General features: G+C 40.4%; 1 protein-coding gene across 2 annotated transcripts in view; it reads left to right on the plus strand.

Moving 5' to 3' along the window:
- Window positions 1–12,408, plus strand: part of PRRX1 (paired related homeobox 1) — a 72,003-nt gene extending 59,595 nt beyond the window's left edge. Inside the window, exons 4-5 of one of the 2 annotated variants that reach the window (XM_029935009.1) lie at window positions 3,101–3,172; window positions 9,089–9,173. In XM_029935009.1, coding sequence (XP_029790869.1) covers window positions 3,101–3,155 — 55 coding nt within the window. In that variant the 3' untranslated portion in view covers window positions 3,156–3,172; window positions 9,089–9,173. Of the gene's footprint in view, window positions 1–3,100; window positions 3,173–9,088 lie in introns of both variants that reach the window. The other variant, XM_029935008.1, reaches the window with a different exon arrangement.
- Window positions 12,409–21,107: the final 8,699 nt, after the last annotated feature.

Below are 21,107 nucleotides of genomic sequence, written 5' to 3' on the forward strand. Positions count from 1 at the left end.
TACTTATCTGAAGTTTTTTGGGGGGTCAGTTTGTGTGGAGTTTTTAAAATAAAAAAGAAACAATGTATAATTTACACTAAACTCATATTAAAAAAGGTGAACATTTTTAAAGAACCAAATCACAGTACTATTTCAATCTCTTGGAGAGGCTTTTAACCTCCTTTTATTACACAGTTCAGGTTATTACAATGCAGGTGAATGCCAGAGAGAAGCTGACACACAAGTGCCTGAGACACTGTCAGTGTCCCCAAGTGCCTTTCTTTGAACCTAAACCTTAGGACTCTGAGCAAACAGGTCAAGGCCAGGTGCTGTCTCTGGCCAATTGCAGTGGAGGAAGTACTCACAAATTCATTGTGCTTTTATTTGCCTTTTTATGGTTAAGGTTAATTAGCAGTTGAAGGAGAGGTCTTAAACTAACTATAGGAGATTATCTTCCAGCTAAAGCTGAAGTCCTGATGTGAAACGCCACATTTGTGAAATGTACAAATACTTCTCAAAAGTTGATGGTTTTAACTGAAGCATGAGGCCTCACTAAATGTTCTTTCTGTTCCAAATCAATTCCTTGAAAGAAATGCCATAAATGTATTTGGGATTTTTTTTTAATCGCCCATTGTGAAATTAGCCTGAATGCCGTTGGTCTTAGTACTTAGAGACCCCTATACACAGGAAATCGGAAATTTCTATTGCTCTCCGGTGTAGTAAGCCTTGCTGATTTTCAGAGATTAGTCTTATCTGTATGCCTTATTTAAAATGCACACTCTTTTCCCATAGGTTTACTAAAAACATAGTTTGAAGACCTTTGTAAAATCACGTATTCTTTATATTTTAAATAAGAGGAAGATGGCTTTGTTACTCTGATAAATATTGGTAGCTCATAGACTCGCTACATGGCTTGGGAAATGGATGTGATTCAAAGCTTGATGTTTCAGGGACTCTGGTTTGAATTTGGTCACAACCAGGAAGTATTGCTCCTTTTTCTGCCTGGGTCCCAGTTAGGAACCTTTCACCTCAGCTCTAAACCGTGCAGACGGCTGCCGTGTGGTCCTTACCAGTGAGAGTCTGAGGGGAGTACCCTGCGTGGGTGGAGATGTAATCCTTCCTGCATTAATATTGGGTTAGATTCAAGCTCCATTGCCTCCATCTTGTGTATTTTGTATATGGGCATCTAACTGAAATTATTAACATGCAGTTTGTGTATGCCTTTGTGGGAAATGTTCTATTTTATTTTGAAAGATTATGTAGAAATACTAGGTGCATCTTTTAAAAAAACATAATTCTACCATCTCGACATAACTAGTTTATTTTTGCCATTAGAGTTCAGTCTTTTCTATAGTGCAGCTTTAGTATACATATTTTATATTCTGCTGTTTTCATTTAAAATCTTCTAAACTAGTGCTTTTTACTCATTTCATGGTATGCTTTTATATAATTTTTCTCTTAGCTACAGAATTTGTAAAAAAATAATTAAAAATTGCATAGAATCTGAATGTTCATATTCTGTGTGAAGAATAAATTAATCTCCAGATAGAAGTAGAATGATGGTTTAAAGCAGTAATATAATCAATATCAATGTTTTTGACCCAATGTTGACTGGAGTGTTTATATTTTGATTAATTTCTAACAGTGACAAAGCTATTCTGTTACTTGGAGATTTTTCTGCTCTGTTCAGAACCAAAATACATTATGGTTTCACATACTAAAGCTTCATAGGAAACATGTTTTGTATAGGAAACATACAAGAGACACATGTGATGAAAAGCAAAGACCTTTTGTGTTATATAAAAAAAATTAATGGGCTATTTTTGTTGGTGCTATTATGTCAAGTTAGTTATCTCACATGTGACATTCATTAAAAGGCATTTCTTTTGGTTAATCCTTGGAACGCGCCTGCGTGCTAGCTCTGTCCTTGCTTTGGTTCCAAAGAAGAAACTGAACACTTGTCCAAGTTTAAGGCTTCTGCAAGCAGACCAAAACCCAGTGCTCATGATCCCTGTTTCGGTCCAACATATTTGGCCACCTAATCATACTGTCATTCGAATTAAACCTGACGTTACATTGAACATAGTAAAAAGTAGAAGACCAGGAACCTATGGAAACCTGCCATTTTGATTCAGGCTCTATCTCAGATGAGCGCAGCATGCCTGCAGCTTAAAGCCACCTTATGGGGTATGGGAGCATCCCCTCAGGATGACTGATATGGCGCAGTCATGCAACCCAGGAGGGTGCGCAGACAGTTTTGCCAGAGGAGACAGTTCGCTGACTTCCACAGCTCTCCACTGGAAGAAGGGAGGAGGAAACCAAGACTCAAAGCAGTTGTTTGCATATGGTCAGAATTATGGGATGGGAAATAGCCAACACATTTTTTTTTTCTGGGTGTCTTTTATATCCAGAATGGTGGCTGTATAATTTATCATCCAAGCTGGGCTGCTTTTGAGAGTAAAAGGGGACTGCTATGAATAGTTACACCAGGACAACAGGCATAACCCAGGATATATGGCTCATCTTATTTATAGCATGACATGGCCTTGTCTGTTCCCTTGAGCATGTTACAGGTGGTGACGTCAGCCAGGCAACTGAGTCACCAGGAGGAGCAAAGCCTTCTCTAACGACAGAGACACTACTGTCCTGGCAGGTGTCTTCTTTATCTACCCACAGCCAGTGGGGGAAAGCTTGTTTTTGGCACACAGGCTCACTGCTTAGCTCAGATCTGTTTTCCGTAGGCGAAGGAGAGCATGCACCACACTAGAGGAATTAAGACTCACTCATCTTGTGGTGCTCTGCCTCTTGGGGAGCAGTGATCAACCCAGTCCAAGACTTCTGTTATTTTAGATGAAGCATCGAGAAGCCTCTCCCAGAGACATCCTCTCCTATAGGAGAGAATGGCCTGGATCTGCCGTGTTGGGTCTGTGCTGCCCATTCCAGAGGGAGGGCTGGGCTTCAAAGAAAAGTAGGGACAAGTGCAAGAGAGGCCAGCTCTCCTTGTCCACGGCTCCCCTCCCCCACCCCTCTCCTCTTCCCCCATTTGATCGTGGTCACGGTGCTGCCTGACATCCGCTGAACGCATTTGGCTCATTTCTCCCTTTCACACTTTCAAAAATAGATCCTCGTCCCTCCCAAGATGTTGTTTACACGAGGGGCTTCATAACGGATTCTAACGGAAGACACTGAAAAGGTAACTTGTCAGAGGGGGAAGAGGGTGGCTGCTGTGGGGGCAGGGTTTAAGTGGGAATGAAGTGTGTTCGAGAAAGCGGGGCTTGCAGCGTTAGCAAGGCCAGCAGGGAGCTCCTCAAGTTGGGGAAACACTGGGAATCAGAGCTGTGAGCATACGTGTCCCTAAAGTTAAGGGTAGTCTGATGGCTTAGAGCAGGGCTCCTCAAAGATTGCTGAGCTTGTGAATCACCTGGGATCATGTTACAGTGCAGACTCATTCTGTAAGCCCTGAGCAGGACTCAGGGTCTGCATCTCTAACTTGATTCCATGTGACGCTGATGCTGATGACACTGAGCATTTGACTGTTAGGATATGGGGCAGGGGTTCAAAGAACTGCGTTCTTATCCTGGCTCCTGCACCTCCCCAGGCAAGTTTAGAACATCAGTTCCTCACATAGCCTTGCATCTAAGGTTGGGCTAGCAATGTTTCCCTTCTAGGTATCTCACAAGGGTGTTTGGTTCCCAGATAGTCAATGTGAATTTCAAGCAGGAGATACGAATGTCCTTGAGGTGAGAGAAGGTTGTAAGCCTCCATATATAAAAACACTTCTAGAAAGAAAATTTAAAAATGGCAGAAGGCTCACTGAACCCTCAGTTGCAAACTCAAGGTTTACCAATGAAATGGGGTCCATGTGTATCCACTTTAAGAGCTAAATACGCATTAAAAAACTCAGCCTCTGATGTTAAAAATGGAAATTAGAAATGCCTATATAAATCATAAAAGATCATTCCCCAAAGGATTTATGGGGTCTTTCTTCATAAGTAAATGTCCCTAGGCAAGCCAGTATTGAGGTGTCTGAGATGAAGCGGGTCTACCTCTGTTCTTGCATGGATGAAAGAACCAACCAGAAAGATGGTTTCCAACCTCCACACATCACGGGCAGGGTCACACATGTCTTAAGCTCTACGGCTTTTGGAAAAACCCCAAGCTAGTGAAACCTTAGGATCTCAGGATGACCCACAGGCTTCTTGGGCTGACATATTTGTCTTTGGGAGGAAATTTTCAACAGCTTGTCATCATTTATCCAAAAGGGCCAAAGAGAAAACAAAGTTAGAGTTAAAAACTGAGGCAAGTATTATTTCTCCCCTGCGCTCCTCAATTGTTTTGTGATTTGTGGGACATACAACACGGGTGATTTGAAAGCAGAGGGGCAGGTGTCCATAAGTTTCCTGGCTTTAAATTCATACTGTACATTGAATTCTCCATGCTTCCTTGGTGTTTGGCAGTCATTTGAACACGTTCCTCCTCCCAACAACCTTTCGGGGTATATTGAGATGATCCAAAATTATTTGTCCCCAGTGCAAACAGAACTTGAACCCTGCTGGTGGTTAGCATTCTGCTGTCTGTGGCTGAGCTCCATCTGTTAAGCATCTCCAAATAAGGAGATGAAAAAATCTCAAGCTTGTTTAAATGTGTCAGCTCTGCACAAGTCCTGGTGCAGATCTGCTGAATTGACAGATGGGGCACAACCGTTTCTTTTTAATCTCTACGTCCTCAGTGCTCTGTATTTGGCAATGCAGTTTCTTGGTCACAGACACAAAGAACATACATTCTTGAAACCTCAGTAGAAATGATGCTTCTGTCAAATCCTATAAGCCCAGTCCCTGTCCTCAGCTCATGTCTGCTGAGGTGGTTCTTAGAAGGCAGGACCAATGCACAGGACCTCTCAGGGTTGGCAAGGAGGCTCTTGGGGTTGTCATGTGCTTCATCTATACCAATTACTTGGTTTCTATCTCACTTTCTAATCCCAGGATGCTTCATCCTCTATAGGAATGAGCTGTTGTTTTACCTTTTGAATCACCCTATAAAATTTGTCAAAAATAGCTGATTATTCTTATTGGTTTTTGGCCTGTGAGAAGACATTTCAAGGTTCTCTTTTCCTGACACAGAGCTTTATACATTTTGGTGACATGGAAAACAGGTGGCTACAAACAATCTTTCACATTGGCAGCCATTCAAGGCTCTCTTGCAACTGTTGTCACTTTAGGAAGTGGGTCCCTCTCCAACCTACTTTTCATGCTGTTTTTAAAGTATGACTAGGCTGCTCTGGAGTACCCACTCATTAATTCCGTCTTCTCTGACCTGTCACAAGTCTTTCTTGTCACTGGAGTGTCAAAGGACTGCTCACTGCTTGCCTCTGTGGCTCTTTTGGTGCAAGTTGACAAACTAGACCCATGTCAAACTGCCGGAGGGAACATGAACTTGTAATTCTTTAGTATGCACACAAAATCTCACTATGGTCTCTACTTGCAGGATTATATATTCCAAATGTTGGTTAAGAGGCTATGAAGGAAGACTGCCTCTGTTCTTTTGTCCTGTTTCTTAGGGTCATGGAATGTGCTGGAGTAAATTGAATCTACTTTTGAAAGTTTATAACTTTCCGAAGCATTTATCAAGTGCAAATGTTATCATTTATTAAACTCCTAGGGAATGGCAAAACTCATTAATATCAGCTGGTTTTTGATCCTCAGGCCTTGAGGGCTACCTACAACGCATCGTCACAGTATCGCCAATACAGTGGTGTCCTTATAACGGCACTGCAGTACAGTCGGACAAGGGTACTTCCTCAACTTCAGAGACTCAGGCTGCCATTTAAGGGAAACTGTCCCAGTGAAAATCCAATTTCCAGTGCGACATTTAAGTCTAATTTGCAGTGATTTGTTTTTGAGATGTAAAGTGGATCAACATTTATTTCATTTGGGATACTAACATTTGGCCTGCATTAGAGAGAATCTCAGTATTTCTAAGAGACGTATTACCATATGCAGCTTTCAGACTAGAATATCAAATGAAATTAGTGAACTGTGATACAAGTATAGCAAAAATGGCTATACAATAGATGAAATTGAAGTCACAGCTATGGTAGACATTTCTTTAGCAATAGCATCTTTAGTTAATGAAAATTATCCCCCAAGGTTCCAGTTCCCTTTGTCTGCTTATGAAAATGGACCACACTCTGGCCAGCAAAAAAGGAGGGAATCTCTATTAAATAGGACTTTGCTCGTTGAGAATCTCAAAGGCTGGAAACACAGAGTCCTTGGAAAATGAGGTTAGGTACTTAAAAGTGCAATACTCTATGACATTCTACAATTTACCATCAGAGAATTTTTTTCTTTATGCCATCTCATTAAGTTTTAGCCTTCTGTTTTCAGAAGCCTTTCATTTTGACTCCCAGTGTTTAACAAATAATACAGATAACTCACCATTTCAACTTCTCACCTACACATGTTAAATGGCACTAAGGACCATCTTTGGGACTTAATTTTCTCACAGAAACTCAGTTGATGTGGTTCACTTCATACTCTGTAACTTAGGAATATTTCCCAAATCCAATTCTCTTTTCTTAACTATTTGCATCTTTGATTTCATTGAAATCTTAGATTTCAGTATATCCTAGTAATTTGTTGAGTGTAAGATTTATGGGCTTGCATAGATTTCTTGTAGTGTCTTGGATGGAAGCATGTAATTTATATAGGAATTGAATGATATATATATGGGTTTTGAAAATAAATGAAAGTTTTGGAGATACTACTGAAAAAACCCTTGTCCATTTTAACAGGTTATTCTGATCATTTATCTCACTCCTAAGGGAAACCTACCTTAACTGGGGTCTCTTCTGCCTCATTTTGTAGTCAGTAGTAGAAGTGATAGTCTGTTGAGTAAGTCTAACCTGCACTAATATTTGTTCTTTTTTTACTATGAAAAATATTTTTAATGGATCAAGAATATGCAATCATTGGCTCCTGCCTTTGTCCTGTCCCTTCAATTTTGCTCATTCTCTTAAGATAACAAAACCAATAGGAAGGACTAATTCCTACAGATAAAAGCATATATTGGTAAAATACTTTTAAAAATCATTACAGCAGGATGACAGAGATCAATGACATTGAGCAGGAAACAGTTTAATTATAGCAACTGTTTCTCAGTTATCTACTAATTAAATATTTTGTTGAATGCCAAATATGTGCCAGACATGATGTTAGCTCTATCTGGGGATACAGTGGTTAACAAGGTCAGCTGTGGTGTCAGATCTCACAGATCCACAGCTTATAGCTGAGGAAATGAAATAAGTGTCAATAGGGAAATTATAGGGTGCTGGGGAGAACCTAACTTCGTGTAGATGGTTAAGGAAGATCATCTACCCAGAAATGAGTTAGAGTGAAGCTGACAAAAATGAAATGGAAGAATGTAGGATTCTTTTGGAACCCTACTGAATCTTCCTCTTTCTGCCTTCAGACAGACAGACAGACAGACAGACAGACACACACACACACACACACACACACACACACACACGCACACACCAGTGCTATAAGGATTTTAAATTAAGGATGTGCATTTCTGGAAAAACCTAGTGATTTGGGACTAATTATATTTCATTAACCTAATTTTCCTGGGTTAATTGCTAGTAACTGAAATAGGCTCTTGTGAGTTTTTTTTTAAAGTATATTTATTATTGAGACGGAGAGAAACAGAGCGTGAATGGGGGTGGGGCAGAGAGAGAGGGAGACACAGAATCCGAAGCAGGTTCCAGGCTCTGAGCTAGCTGTCAGCACAGAGCCTGACGCGGGGCTCGAACTCATCAACCATGAGATCATGACCTGAGCCAAAGCTGGAAGCTTAACTGACTGAGCCACCCAGGTGCCGCTTGTGAGTCTTGACTAAAAGTCTTGACTATATGGTCTCCCAAATAAGTATTCATGATATAGTCTTTCTATTTGTAGAGTAACTTCACTTTTTCTCTCTTCCTGGTCAGGCACTGGATCCCCAGAGCCACACACTCCTGTGTGGCTGATAAAATCACACTGGAATGCAGGCAACAGCGGACCACATGTCATTCCATTTATAAGAAGTCTATCTCATTTAAGGCCTCAGTTGAAAGGGATTTAGCTAATCTTAGAAACAACTAGTAACATTTTCATTTAATTAAAATGAGCTCCCTTTTAGCTGTGTCGTACACAGTAATGAATAATTTACATTCAAGTCTAAGAAAGTATTTCTTTTTCCTTTCAAAGAAATTCATGGATGCAATTAACCACCAGGGGCACATTTCTGTCTAGTTGTATTTCTAGGTTTTTAGTTACAATCTGACAGGGAAAAACAACTTCAGGTTTTGCTCAGGAATAGGACAGAGAGAAACATTTACCTCTGAGGCCAGGAATCCTGAAACCAGCTGGAGCTTCTGCTGGCTTATCTAGGGGATTTAAACATTTCCCAAAGAACTGTCACAGAAGGCATCATGAGCTTTGAAACTGCTTTTGAGAAGAAGCTATAAAATCAAGCCAAGTCGAGATAAGAAGCTCTTGATTGGCTATACTTGGTGCTACCCGCCATTCAATCAGGAATGGGTGGCTCAACTGGTCCTCAAGTCCACTAGTTAATATGGTATTCATTAATTACCTAAACTGTGTTAGAATTAAAGGCAGCTACTCAGAGGGAAGAGGACAAAATGCCCTTTAGTTTCTTTTCAAATGCCTGCTTCTCTGGCTTGCTGCTCCCACAGGCTAGCGATGTGAGCAGGAAGAGAGATTCAATACTGTTTCCATTGGTCGGCTGATGAAACACCTGCTATTCAACATAAGCAGCTTTCTTCTCTCACCCCAGAAATAAATGATTACTCACTGTGTCCGACACAGCAAATACCTCTCGCTGCCCTGTTTCATTCTCCCCACTCTCCCCCGCCCTTCTGATAATTTTCTGAAGTGCCTTAGACCAATGGAGATCTGGGGCCGTAAGTAAGGGACCCCAGAGATCAGCCATCCAACCCGCCTGCCCCCACCTGCCCCGTGCTGAGAGTTGCATCCATCTGGGGCCCAGACTTGCGGCTTTGTGAAACTAATGCCTGTTGTTCTCCCTGCTCTCTCCTTTGTCCCTACAGCGCCATGGCCACTTACTCTGCCACATGTGCCAACAATAGCCCTGCACAGGGCATCAACATGGCCAACAGCATTGCCAACCTGAGACTGAAGGCCAAGGAATATAGTTTACAGAGGAACCAGGTGCCAACAGTCAACTGAGGAAAAAAAATAATTAAGCAGGCCTAAGAAGAAATCAAAAACCATAAGACACCTATCCTGCTCTGTCATTTCTTCATCTGCTGGAAAAATAAATAAATAAAAACAAGCAAACCAAAAACATGAACTAAAATATTGGGACCATGGCAGAGAAAAGCAGGAGAGGAGCAAAATGAAAATTAGTTAACCAGTGTCTCTCCTCCCTCTGGGATACCACCACCACTTGTTCTGTGTGTGTTAATTTTGTTTTTCCTTCTATTCATGCGCTTTGCTTTAATATACTCCAAGCTTCTTCAGTTAGGTTCAGCCCACCCACCCCCATGATTGTATGGGTTTAAAAAAAACTACAGCAGCCAAAGAAATCATATATATATTCAGAATAATTGTCTATAGTCTTTTCGGTGACCTGTTTGAACTTCAGTGCCTTACCTTTTCCTCTTTCCCAGTTCTCTGTATAGAAGCTCTAGGAACTTCTGGAAAGCCAAAGTCTTTCTGAAGACGCTTTGCCAGACATGATGCCCTTTCTCATCGTCTCCATCTCTGTTGGTCATGGTATGGCTTTTCTATCAGCTACTGTTAAAAAGGCCATCATGTACCACATCTGGTCACTGGCTTGTCAGATCCAATGTGATTGGTTGTGTCTGACTAGTTCTAAGCTCTATGTACAAGCTATAGATTTAAGCTCTAAGCTGTAGATGATAATATCACCATCACTGCCGCCCCTCACCCCCATCTGAGCAATCAAGCCATCTTAAGGTAAAGATATTTGAGTTTTTGAATGATTTGCTGTCACAGGCTATTTGATAGAAGAAATATATCTCACTTGAGAGAGGGAGAGAAATTTCTCTAGGAAAATAAAGACTGAGTTGTGAAAGGCATGGCCTACATCTCTTTAGTGCCTTAAGGGTAGTCAGATGCACACTTATATATATATACTGTATATATTTATATATTTTATATATATATAAAATATTCTTGAAAGCTTGAGTTTGCAGTTTCTCAAACACTACAAAAAGCAAGTTTCACACCATCACCACAGTCCTAATCTCTACAGTGACAAGATGTTTTTAGGGATCTTGTTTCCTTTCTTTCTCTACACAAAAATCTCATCAAGGCAACAGAGCAAGTAATGGGTGTCTGTTTGAGACCAGGTCTCATTTTCACATTTGAGCTTTAAATAATCAGAACCTACTTGAGATTCTAACAGTGTTCTTGAGTTTGAAGCCTGAGCTCTGGTGAAATGGGGATAGGTCCTGACACCTCATGGGAATTACACACAGAGGATGGAAAGCCCTGTAGTCATCTGCCCCTTCTCCACTCGACAGAGATCTGAAAGACACATTTAAATGAAATACTTAAAGTCTTGTCTAAATTCCAAAAATGGAAAAGGCAACTGTGGGCCATTCTTTTTCTAATACAGTATTTTGAAATAAAGCTTAGTGCCTAGGGCTGTGAGCCAGGATTGACCTGTCTTTGTTTCCTTCTTTTTGTCTCCAGCTGTGCTTTGGTAACTTGTCAGGTGGACTAGACCAAACTACACCACTATGCTGTGCCTCAGTTTACCTTTTTTGTAAAATGGGTTTAACAATACTTACCTACCTCACAGGGGTGTTGTGAGGCTCCTTTCATTTGCTCCTTCATTCTCTCCTGTTTTCTCTCTTTGTGCAGCACTTTGTAGCCATGGGAAGAAAGGGACTATAAAAGCACACAACATTAATGGAAAGATATGGTACCCATAAGCCTTCTTTCCTAGCAAGGAAATGCTACCTTGCTGTAAATACTTACAGCCTTGTATTTGGAAATGAGAAATAGGCTTATATTTACAGACCTCTCAAAAATCACATCACTTGACCAAAGAATAATTTAAGGGAACATAGAACAGACATATTTTTGACCTATTATTATCCTGACCAGGTTGGTTTTAATAATTTTAGTTGTCTGTAATTAAAATGCTTTAGACTGGTTTTGGCCAAATATGCCAACTCTGGGTGACAGGCAAAGACTGAGATGCACTTTCCACACACATTTGCTACCCTCTCAACCTGACAAGTTGAGCAAATGGTGGTATTTTTTTTCAGCCAAACAGCCTCCAATATGAAACGTATTTTGAGTGTTGATCTGTACTTCTTTTAACAATGAGAAGGAATCCCATCTTATGCATTTTGCTTTCATCAGCTGATCCCCTCTTCTTTTAACATGCTATTAAAATATTTCTTACAGATGTTTCACATAGGCTGGCTGAACACCACGTATTACTTGCTTCCTTAAGAGTCCCTCAATGAATTCTTCTGTCCTGCTAGCTGCTGCGGATTATCAAGATTCAAAGTAACTGTGTGGTCCAACAGATTAAACATTCTTTGTGAAATGAGTACAATCCAAGACATTGGTGAGCTCTTGGAGTTTAGACTTTGGGGAGAAGAGCTACAAGTGAGTTTGGGTGATAATGCAGGGAACAGAAATCACACATGACAAGATGTTGCTAGGATGCGGGGTGGGGGGAGTGTCTTTGGAGAGGGTATAAATGGGTAGAAGGTCATGTGAAACAAAGTCATTTGAAGCTTTTATCCTGACACCCATTTCCAGCAGTGAACAGAAAACCCCAAACCTGAAACCCAAATGCTCTGTGAAACTGGGCAGTTTTATGGCCAGTGCCTGGGAAGCACTGTCTGAGAAAATCCGAGATTAGTGATGTCTGAGAGTATCCGAGAATATCTGAGATCAGTCATAGGAATTTTCATTGATAGTGAAAGCATCTATTATTTAAGCATCCGACCAAGAAGTATACACATGGGACAAGCACTCAGTATTGTTCATTATTGATATTTTTTTAAGTAGAAGTTTGATACATGATTTAGAGGAGTCTAAATTCAGCCAGGTCTCAACAAAGGGTCTTCAAGGTGTATCCGTGTTCCTTACCATCATTATACACAGACGCAGATGAATATGTACAAACTCTCTGTGTCCCCAATCCCTCCCCAAACAAGATACAAGATTTGTAGGATACCTGGCAGGTTAAATCAAACCAGAAGAGGTGATTGAATAAAAAAAGGGAATGACACTTAGGGTATAAAGAGCTCATAAGAAATGTAATATGTAAATTATATCTTGCTTTATGATGTAAAATATACATTGTTTGCGCTAGAATAGAAATAATTCCTTTTCAATAAAAAGAAGAAGGATACTACTATGTGGTCTTTTGTTACATACATTTGAGTCTGCTGATTCTTTTTGAATTTCAAAAATAGATCTGCTGCGCTCCAAGATTACATGCAGGAAAGAGTGAAGGTAAGAGAGATTTGTAGGAGAGAACTTTCATTGGAGTGTGAGAGAATTTCCTTAAAAGGAAAATAATCTATTCCTCTAAAGCAAAGACAATGGTAGGAGGGTGAGGGGGCCTTTATCAGTATAACAGGTATGTGCAAAGTGGAACTTCTATGAGAGTTTACTTATTTCTTACCCACCACTTTAGCATCCACAATACCAACTAACATGTGACCAAACAGACAAAATATAAAGCACAGACTTTTATTTTAGAACACAGAAGTAACAGGGTAAAATTTCTTAGGCAGCTACTTACTGTGTTTAGCATTGGGTGAAAGGGAATGAGAGGGAAACAGAAAACCAAACTGAGAGACATGGGCTCTGTTTTCATGCAAAATTTTTTTAATAGTTTATTGTCAAATTGGTTTCCATACAACACCCAGTGCTCTTCCCCACAAGCGCCCTCCTCCATCACCACCACCTCTTTTCCCCCCTCCTCCTCCCCCTTCAACCCTTGGTTCGTTTTCAGTATTCAATAGTCTCTCAGGTTTTGCATCCCTCTCTCTCCCCAACTCTCTTTCCCTCTTCCCCTCTCCCTGGTCCTCCATTAGGTTTCTCCTGTTCTTTGTTAGACCTATGAGTGCAAACATATGGTTTCTGTCCTTCTCTGCCTGACTTATTTCACTTAGCATGACACCCTCGAGGTCCATCCACTTTCCTACAAATGGCCATATTTCATTCTTTCTCATTGCCATGTAATACTCCATTGTATATACAAATTAAGATCTGATTTCAAAGGGAACTCTAGCATGAACCAATGTATGCAACAGTTCAAGACAATAAGTGAATGTATCAAATTCCTTTTTTCTTCCTTATGGTTTTCTTAATGCCATTTTCCCTCCTCTAGCTTGCTTTATTGTAAACATACCATGCATAATGCATATAAAAGTTTTGTGTCAATGGGCTTTTTATGTTATTGGTCAGGCTTCTGGTCAAGAGTAGGCTATTCATAGTTAAGTTTGGGGGGAGTCAAAAGTTATACATGGATTTTTTTATTTTACAACCCCTATGTTGTTCAAAGGTAGTTTCAACCCCAGGGAGGAAGATTATAGTTTGCAGAACATCTGCCTGTGGAGAGAAGGCTGTGGAAGGCAATTTACAAGGAGCTGTTTGAGAAACAGGAGGAAGATTAGCTTGTTTGTTATCCCAGAGTTAAGAAAAGAGTTTTACAAAGAGAAAGAAATGTTCAATATACTAAAATGCTGTAGACCAGCTTAATTGGGAATGTAGGAAAGTCCATTCGATACATGATTTTCTAGAGTACAATTTACTCTAAGAAGGAAGGAAATGGAGGAAGGAGGTGCATTTTGATAAGTCATGGTATGAATAAGTGCTTTAGGAAAAAAAAAGAAGTGCTTCACCTTATAGACCACTAGCTTGTGATATGTTGGCATTGAAAATTTATTAAAAAGGATTTTTTCAGCTGCAGGTGCCAGAGACCTACCAACCGGTTCAAATAACAAAGGATTTTATTTAAAGGCCACTAGGGCTGCTCACTGAACCCAAAGATGTATTGCTGGAGCCCAAACAGCTCCCAGGATCCCAGATCCTGGTAGGAGGCCAACACCCCTTGATCAGGCAAAGCCCACACAGCTTGTCTTGGTGTCCAAGAGTACTTTTCTGACTGTACCTCTCTTCTAGGCAACAAGTCTTCAGGGTCAACTGGATGTGCCTCCCTGGACCCTGCACTCCTTATTATAGACCATCCTTTAGGCACTTGGGATTTAGAATTCCCTGCCCAGTAACCTGAGCCCATTTTCAGGGCCCATGTGAACAAATGGGTGTGCGGGTCAGGACGGGTAGATGATCTGGGATATGCATTATACAGTTGCTCCCTTTGTGTGTGTAGGTCTTCTTTTGGTGCTGGATGGACTGATGTGAAAAGAGAAGTGGACAGGCCACAGGCTGGCTTTCTGGGTTCAGAGAGTCCCCACAGTGCCATATTCTAGAAAGGAATTCCAAATAGTTTGAGAATTCTACATATAACTTGAATTTCTAGGTCATTACGAAAGTATATTCATTAAAATAGGAAAGTAGAACATAATCTGTTGAATGATTTGTTAGGGTGATTTGTAACATAAATTTATGGATGTAAACATGCAGACTTTCATTTGTCCCTGTGCCCAGACACCTCTCTAGTATCCCCAGTGGATGGGTGCCATCCACCTTCTCTAAGATCTGGCTTGGCTGTCTTTTGTTTCACTTTCTGAAGATCCCATTAAATGGAAACCAACATCAGAAATCTTATTGCGATGTAGTTCTTGAATGTGAATCCATTCCAGCCTCATTTTTCCCCCTCTTAGAAACAGGACTCAGATCTCTGCTCACCATTAAGACCTCCATTTAAAAGTGTCCTTTAGTCTTTTCCGTTGGGACAGGGTAACAGAAGAGTTTTGAACAGAGTTACTCAGCCCTCCATCCTCAGCATCATCTCTGTATATGGTGTTTTGCAGTGAATGGGGATGGGGGTGGGGCTTGACATGGTGTTTCAGGCTTCTGGGGAGAAGGGACAGCAGAGTGGTTTGGGAAGGGGCTGAGAAAGACAACTTCCAGTCATTTCTCTGGCTCCTTTGAAGCCCTTATACTTTCCACTGCATCTCAAACCTCCCGACTCTGCTTGAAAAGAGAGGTTACTATTGTTTGACCCTTGGGAGTCTTGGAGATCTGGCACTGGGTAGAGATCCTACCTATTTTATGAAGTGCCTCTGGTCATCTGGTTCTGGATTTCAAGGCCTATAATAAATCATGCTCCACTTTTACCTATCAGTTTCTATATTGTTGGATACCTTTCATTTGTGAGTGGCAGAAACTCAACTCCAATTAGGCTGAGATGGTTCATTTAGGGGATTTACTAGATAGAGAGGGGTGGTCAAAGAACAAAAGGAAGGTCTACAGGAACTAGGGTAGCTTTGAGAGCCTCAGGCACTAGAACTGAGACTTGACATCGTCAGAACTCTGTCTGTCCCCTCATCTCTGCAGGCAAATTTTCTCCACGTAGCAGGCTACTGACAGATACAGCCTTCCATCCATTTCACTTTGGAAAGAAGATCAGAGAAACAAGCTCCTGTTACAAAAATTGGGGGAGCATCCTATGGTCCTGACTTGTTTTGTGCACAGCCATGATCCAGTCACCGTGTCCTGTGGGAGGAGGGGTACTGCACATCCAGACTAGGGTGTCTGCCTGTGTTGGGCACCACTCGGACTCCAACACAACTCCCTTGTCCCCATCTCTAGTCCTAGGCACCTACTGCAGCATTCAGTCCCCAGGGTACTTCAAATTTGGAAGCCATATTTTAAAGATGGTAAAGCAGCAATCAACCTGGGATCCTGAAAAGTGACTGCAGGAAAGAAGGCTGTAACCTTGCTGACCAGGAACCATCTTGGAGTGTATTATGACAGAGAAATAAAGTACAATCATGTTTAGCCATTATACAACCAGGTCTGTTTGTTACTGCAATCTAGCCCAACCTAATACACCTCCTTCCTCTTTCTTCTCTTTTACCCTCCTTGGTTTCTTCCCTCCCTCCCTCCCTTCCTTCTTTCCTTCCTTCCCTCAATCCATCCATCCTTCCTTCCTCCCTTCAACTCTTCCTTCCCTTCTTCTTTTCCTCCTTCCTTTCATCCTTCTTTCCCTCCTGTCTCCATACTACCTGCATTTCAAGATGCTTGTTGTAACTCATAGACATATCTCTCAATGACCACACATTCTAATTCTCCCATCCTGGACACTTAAATATTATATAGTTATGTAGCATCTTGTGTCTTTTGGATTACCCCTAATAAAGTAATTGAATGTAATAGTAAATGAATACACCAAATAACACCATCAATAAATTAATGCCCGATACTCTGGACTTCCTGGAAAATACCTCAAAATGTTATTCTAGTTATCTACAAATGGAAGGCATCTGAAAACTATTTCTTAGAGTCATATATTTATTTGCTTAGTGTCACTCAGTTAAGAAGAGGTAAATTAAGGCTAGCAAAACTGGACAGCTAGAGAAACTCACCATGTGCACAGGAAGATATGAACAAAAATGTTCATTGCAGAATGGTTTGTAATAACAAAATATTGGAAACATGAAATGTCCATCAATGGGAGAACAAATAAACTGTGGTATGATCATATAATGGAATACTATTCAGAAATAAAAAATGAGTGAAGGAACTGGTTACATATATCCAGTCGGGTACTTCTCAGAAACATAACTTTGAGGGAAAAAATAAGTTGCAGAAGGCTGTATGACAGTATTTACATGAAGCATAAAAATGCACACAAAAATCATATATTGCTGGTAAACACAAATGTATGTGGCAAAAATGAAAAAGAAATGCATAAGGCTGAAAAACAATTTCAGAAAAGCAATTCTGAGAAAGGAGATAGTGGGTAGGATTGGAAAGAGCACACTGGGTCCTTAAACACATCTGAAATATCTTATAAAAAATATAAGAAGCCGATATGACAAGTCTTAAAGCTTAACAAAAGCTGTGTGGTAAGTACAGCATGTTCATGAGGTTGATCTCTGTATTTTTCTGTGCATATTACGTTTCAAAATTTGTTAAATGTGGAAAGAAAAGAATGGGCATGTCTATCTTACTGTCTCAGCAGGGGAAGATGGGAGACTGAGCTGGGTGTGTTTGTGTAACTCTAGACTTTGCTGTAGCAAAGTGGGGAGGAAGGATGTTATATTTTTTAGAAGACAAAAAAAAAAATCCTGCATATAACTTAACTCACCCAATCATGCTTCTAGGCATAGAGGAGTCAATGACTCTGAAAGATTTCTACCAAAATCATCTAGTTCAATTTACTATTGTACCTAAATTTGTGCCTTCAAAGTATGAGTTTACAGGGTCCATTATCTGGTCTCTATCAGGGGACCCATACCTTGAAGTTATTATTAGCTATCATCATTCCTGCATGACCTTGAAAGAATAGGACATGGTTTTGATACATGGAGTGGGGGCAAAAAGAGGTGTGTGTGCAGGGTCTGAGAATCCTGCTGCAGAATTGCAAACATTGAGGAGAACTGCACAGAAGGGAATTTGAGGGAATAATGGGATGTAATGAGATAACCATGGACCTTGTTTCCAGTCCCTGCTTAGTTATTTATTTACAATGTGATCTTGGGAAGGTGCTTATCCTTATTGTGTCTTTTTTCTTCTTTTATAAAATGATACATACCTCATAAATGGTTAGGGGGATTACATAAGACAACATACATAAAACATTAACGTCCTACTTGAATCACCTTGTGGATCTCTTTTTCCTTTTATACCATTAAGGGACATCTCAGAAACAGTGAAAAGCATCCCGGGATGCAGGTTAGGAGGCCCAGGCTCTCTGTGTGGCATGAAAGCAGAAGGAATTTAAAGATGAAGGAAGTGTGGCAGCAAGAGGAGGAAAAATGCAGAGAGGAAAAGAGGGATCATATTGCATAGAATTTAGGTGATTTCACTGCTCTTCCCAGAAGTAAATACAAGATGGTTTTTCTGTTGTCTAGTTACGCTTAAAATTGAGGTGCTTTTACAGACAGTAACTTCTTTGACATCAACTGTAGCAACTTCTTTCTAGACATGTTTCCTGAGGCAAGAGAAACAAAATCAAAAACTATTGGGACTATATCAAAATAAAAAGCTTGTGCACAGAAAAAGAAACCATCAACAGATCTAAAAGGCAACCTTCGGAATGGGAGAAGATATTTGCAAATGACATATCTGTTAAAGGATTAGTATCCGAAAATCTATAAAGAACTTATACAACTCAACACCTTAAAAATGAACAATCTAATTAAAAATGCGCAGAAGACATGAACAGACATTTCTCCCAAGAAGACATCCAGACACACACATGAAAGGATGCTCAACATCACTGATCATCAGGGAAATGCAAATCAGAACTACAATGAGATATCACCTCACATCTGTCAGAATGGCTAAAATCAACAACTCAAGGAATAACAGGTGTTGGCGAGGATGTGGAGAAAGGGGAACCCTCTTGTATTGTTAGTGGTATTGCAAAATGGTGCAGCCACTGTGGAAAACGTTGTGGAGGTTCTTTAAAAGTTAGAAATAAAACTACCCAGGGATCCAGCAGTTGCACTCAAAGAATACAAAATTGCTAATTCAAAGGGATACATATATCCTGATGTTTACAGCAACATTATCAATAGCCATATTATAGAAACAGCCCAAGTGTCTATCAGTTGATAGACTGATGAATACATATATGTGGTGTGTGTGTATATATATATATATATACACACGCATGTAATAAACTTGCTTATTATATATAAATATATACACACATATAGATATATACTTGCTTATTACATATAAATATATATATATTCTTCAGCCATAAAAATATGAAATCTTGCCATTTGTAATGACATTGATAGAACTAGAGAGTATTATGCTAAGTGAAATAAGTCCGTCAGAGAAAGACAGATACCATATGATTTCACTAATATGTGGAATTTAAGAAGCAAAGGAAATGAGCAAAGGGGGAAAAATACAGAAGGGGGCAAGCCAAGAAATAGGCTCCTAACTAGAGAATAAGCTGATGGTTACCATAGAGGGGGGTAGGGAGACGGGTTAAATGGGTGATGGGGATTAAGGAGTGCACTTGCTGTGGTGAGCACTGGGTGCTGTATGGAAGAGTTGAATCATTGTATGGTACACCTGAAATATTACACTGTATGTTAACTAACTGGAATTTAAATTAAAACTTTTTAAAAATTGAGGAGGTGTGCGTTTGTTTTGCCTTGGACACAAAAATGGCACTCAGAAGTTGAGAAGCCCTTTCCCCCACCCCAATGCGTGTCAGTCACAGAACATTGGCTGTGGAGTTTCAATGCATTTCTTTTTTCTCTTCAGTAGCACAGAAGAGCTCAGACACAAAGCGCCAGAGCACAGAGATCATTTCTGGGGGAAGACAAGGCCTTGTAAGTGTTTTACTTCAGTTCCTCCTTCCCTGTGTTCCTGTCTGTGCCATGTCCCTTCTCCTCAGGGGTGGGATGTCAGATGTTAGCCTGCTAGAGAACTGTCCTCAGCCCTGATGGCACTCCAGGCTCCCTCACTCCCAACCCCTCCCTTCCTGGCTCCAAGTGAGTTTTCAAAGAGTCTTTTCGGAGATGACTGCTTTCGGGTCAGTGGGGGATAAAGTAGTCACCATGGAGGCCTCAGAATGATTGTGACATTCCAACCTCAAGAAACTGAAATGTGGGGCTGGCTCCCACATATCCTGTGGTCTCTCTCACTGGGTACCTAACTCAGCCCCCATCCTCCCAAGGAAAGAATGCACCTCTTTCCCCACCTCACCCCAAAATGAAATAAATTGTTGGCGGTCAGATGACATGAAATATCCTGCAAGTATATGTTATTGACAGGAGATGCATAAAACACAAGGATGGGATTTTGAAGAGAACACAAATAAGGTGAATATTAGACCAAAGAAACCTAGTCTTTCCATATTAATGAGAGATAACATAGATGTTAAGACAAAGCATCATTAGGGAGAGAGGGAGCATCATACATAATGATAAAAAAAGAACAATTCAACATGAACCCATAACAAATTTAAAGAACACTAAACATTTAATGACATAGCCTTAAATTTATAGAACATAAAATTATAGAATTATAAAAAAATTTAAAAATCCACAGTCGCATTTGGAAATTCCAATGTACTTCACTCAGTCAATGACAAGGCAGATTAAAAACTAGAAAGCTCACAAGGGCACCTGGGTGGCTCATCAGCTGCATGTCCGACTTCCGCTCAGCTCATGATCTCAGGGATTGTGAGTTCAAGCTCTATGTCAGGCTCTGCTCTGACAGCTCAGAGCCTAGAGCCTGCTTCTGTTTCTGTATCTCCCTCTCTGTCTGCCCCTCTCCCCTGCTTGCACTCACACTCTCTCTTTCTCTCTCAAAAATAAATAAATGAAACATTAAAAAAATTAGAAAACTTACAGAAGAGCTGAACAAGACAACTAATGAGTTTGATCTTTATGAATATTGATAATATAAACTAATTTTTAAATATCAAAGAACCGTCTATTTATGTCTTCTGCCCATTTCTTCACTGGGTTATTTGTTTTTTGGGTGTGGAGTTTGGTGAGTTCCTTGTAGATTTTGGATACTAGCCCTTTATCTGATATGTCATTTGCAACTATCTTTTCCCATTCTGTCTATTAGTTTTCTTGATTGTTTCCTTTGTGGTGCAGAAGCTTTTTATCTTGATGAGGTCCCAAGAGTTCAGTTTTGCTTTCATTTCTCTTGCCTTTGGGGATGTGTCAATTAGGAAATTGCTGTGGTTGAGGTCAAATAGGTTGTTTCCTACTTTCTCCTCGAGGGTTTTGATGGTTTCCTGTCTCACATTCAGGTCCTTCAGCCATTTTGAGTTTATTTTTGTGTATGGTGTAAGAAACTGGTCTAGACATAAACAGACACTTCTCCAAAGAGGACATCCAGATGGCCTACAGGCACATGGATCGATGCTCAACATCACTCATCATCAGGGAAACACAAATCAAAACCACACTGAGATACCACCTCATGCCAGTC

The sequence above is a fragment of the Suricata suricatta genome, chromosome 3 (assembly GCF_006229205.1).
Source record: "Suricata suricatta isolate VVHF042 chromosome 3, meerkat_22Aug2017_6uvM2_HiC, whole genome shotgun sequence".
Taxonomy (NCBI): domain Eukaryota; kingdom Metazoa; phylum Chordata; class Mammalia; order Carnivora; family Herpestidae; genus Suricata; species Suricata suricatta.